Source organism: Micropterus salmoides, unplaced genomic scaffold, assembly GCF_014851395.1.
Source record: "Micropterus salmoides isolate LMB-PRFRI ecotype aquatic unplaced genomic scaffold, ASM1485139v1 Ms_hic_scaffold_13, whole genome shotgun sequence".
NCBI classification, from domain to species: domain Eukaryota; kingdom Metazoa; phylum Chordata; class Actinopteri; order Centrarchiformes; family Centrarchidae; genus Micropterus; species Micropterus salmoides.
In genome coordinates this window covers 32,504,085-32,504,780 of record NW_024040374.1, presented here as the reverse complement: position 1 = coordinate 32,504,780, position 696 = coordinate 32,504,085, and the positions used below count along the sequence as shown (strand labels likewise).

The window sequence follows — 696 nt, the reverse complement described above, 5'->3', positions numbered from 1 at the left end:
AGCCAAGAGATATATCATTAAAAATGTTTTAGAACTCATAAAACACCACACTAAAACATATTAAGAATTCCTCATTCATGCAACAGTACAGTCTGTATCCCAGGGAGTGGCTGTAATGGCTTACTGCTGTTATGAGTCATCTGAGGGAAACCAGAGAAAGAGACAGGGGGAAGAGATGAGTTTGCGGTAGTGTTATCAGAGGATGACAGAAGAAATGGGACAATAAAGTGTCAGCATAAACTGTAGAATGCATGACAGTGTTTGGAGCTCTTGTGTCTGCTCTACAGATAACAGCTCAAATCCCAATAGCATTTCTTCCCTCTGTTTCTTAGGCAAGGATGCACATACATGGGCTTAAGGTAAAGGTAAACTAAAGGTCACATCGACATAAAAAATTAACTCAAATGTACTAATGTGTCGCTTAAGAATTTTCAGCGCTATTGTGGAAAAAAAGGAGAGGAAAAAAGTAATTTTTAAAATTAAGTTTAAAAAAATCAACTAGGTTTCTGGGTTAGACTATTAGGAACAAGTTATCACACTCCTGTGATTGTGACAGTATTACAGATAGGTAGTGGGTGGCTCAAGAGAGAGGATGGCAGATAGGAGGGAGACAGAAATATTTAGTGTCAGCTGCATTTCAGCAGCTCTCATCAGATGTTTATTATACGTGCAACGTTTTCCTTTCTGTCACACTCA

The 696-nt window shown here is 38.4% G+C and overlaps 1 protein-coding gene across 1 annotated transcript in view; it reads left to right on the top strand.

The window, feature by feature from the left end:
- LOC119901377 (KICSTOR complex protein SZT2-like) overlaps positions 1 to 190 on the top strand; it is a 29,778-nt gene extending 29,588 nt beyond the window's left edge. The window contains exon 13 of the mRNA XM_038717005.1: positions 104 to 190. Within this exon, the coding sequence (XP_038572933.1) occupies positions 104 to 190 (87 nt within the window). The remainder of the gene's footprint in view (positions 1 to 103) is intronic.
- The last annotated feature ends 506 nt before the right edge of the window (positions 191 to 696 follow it).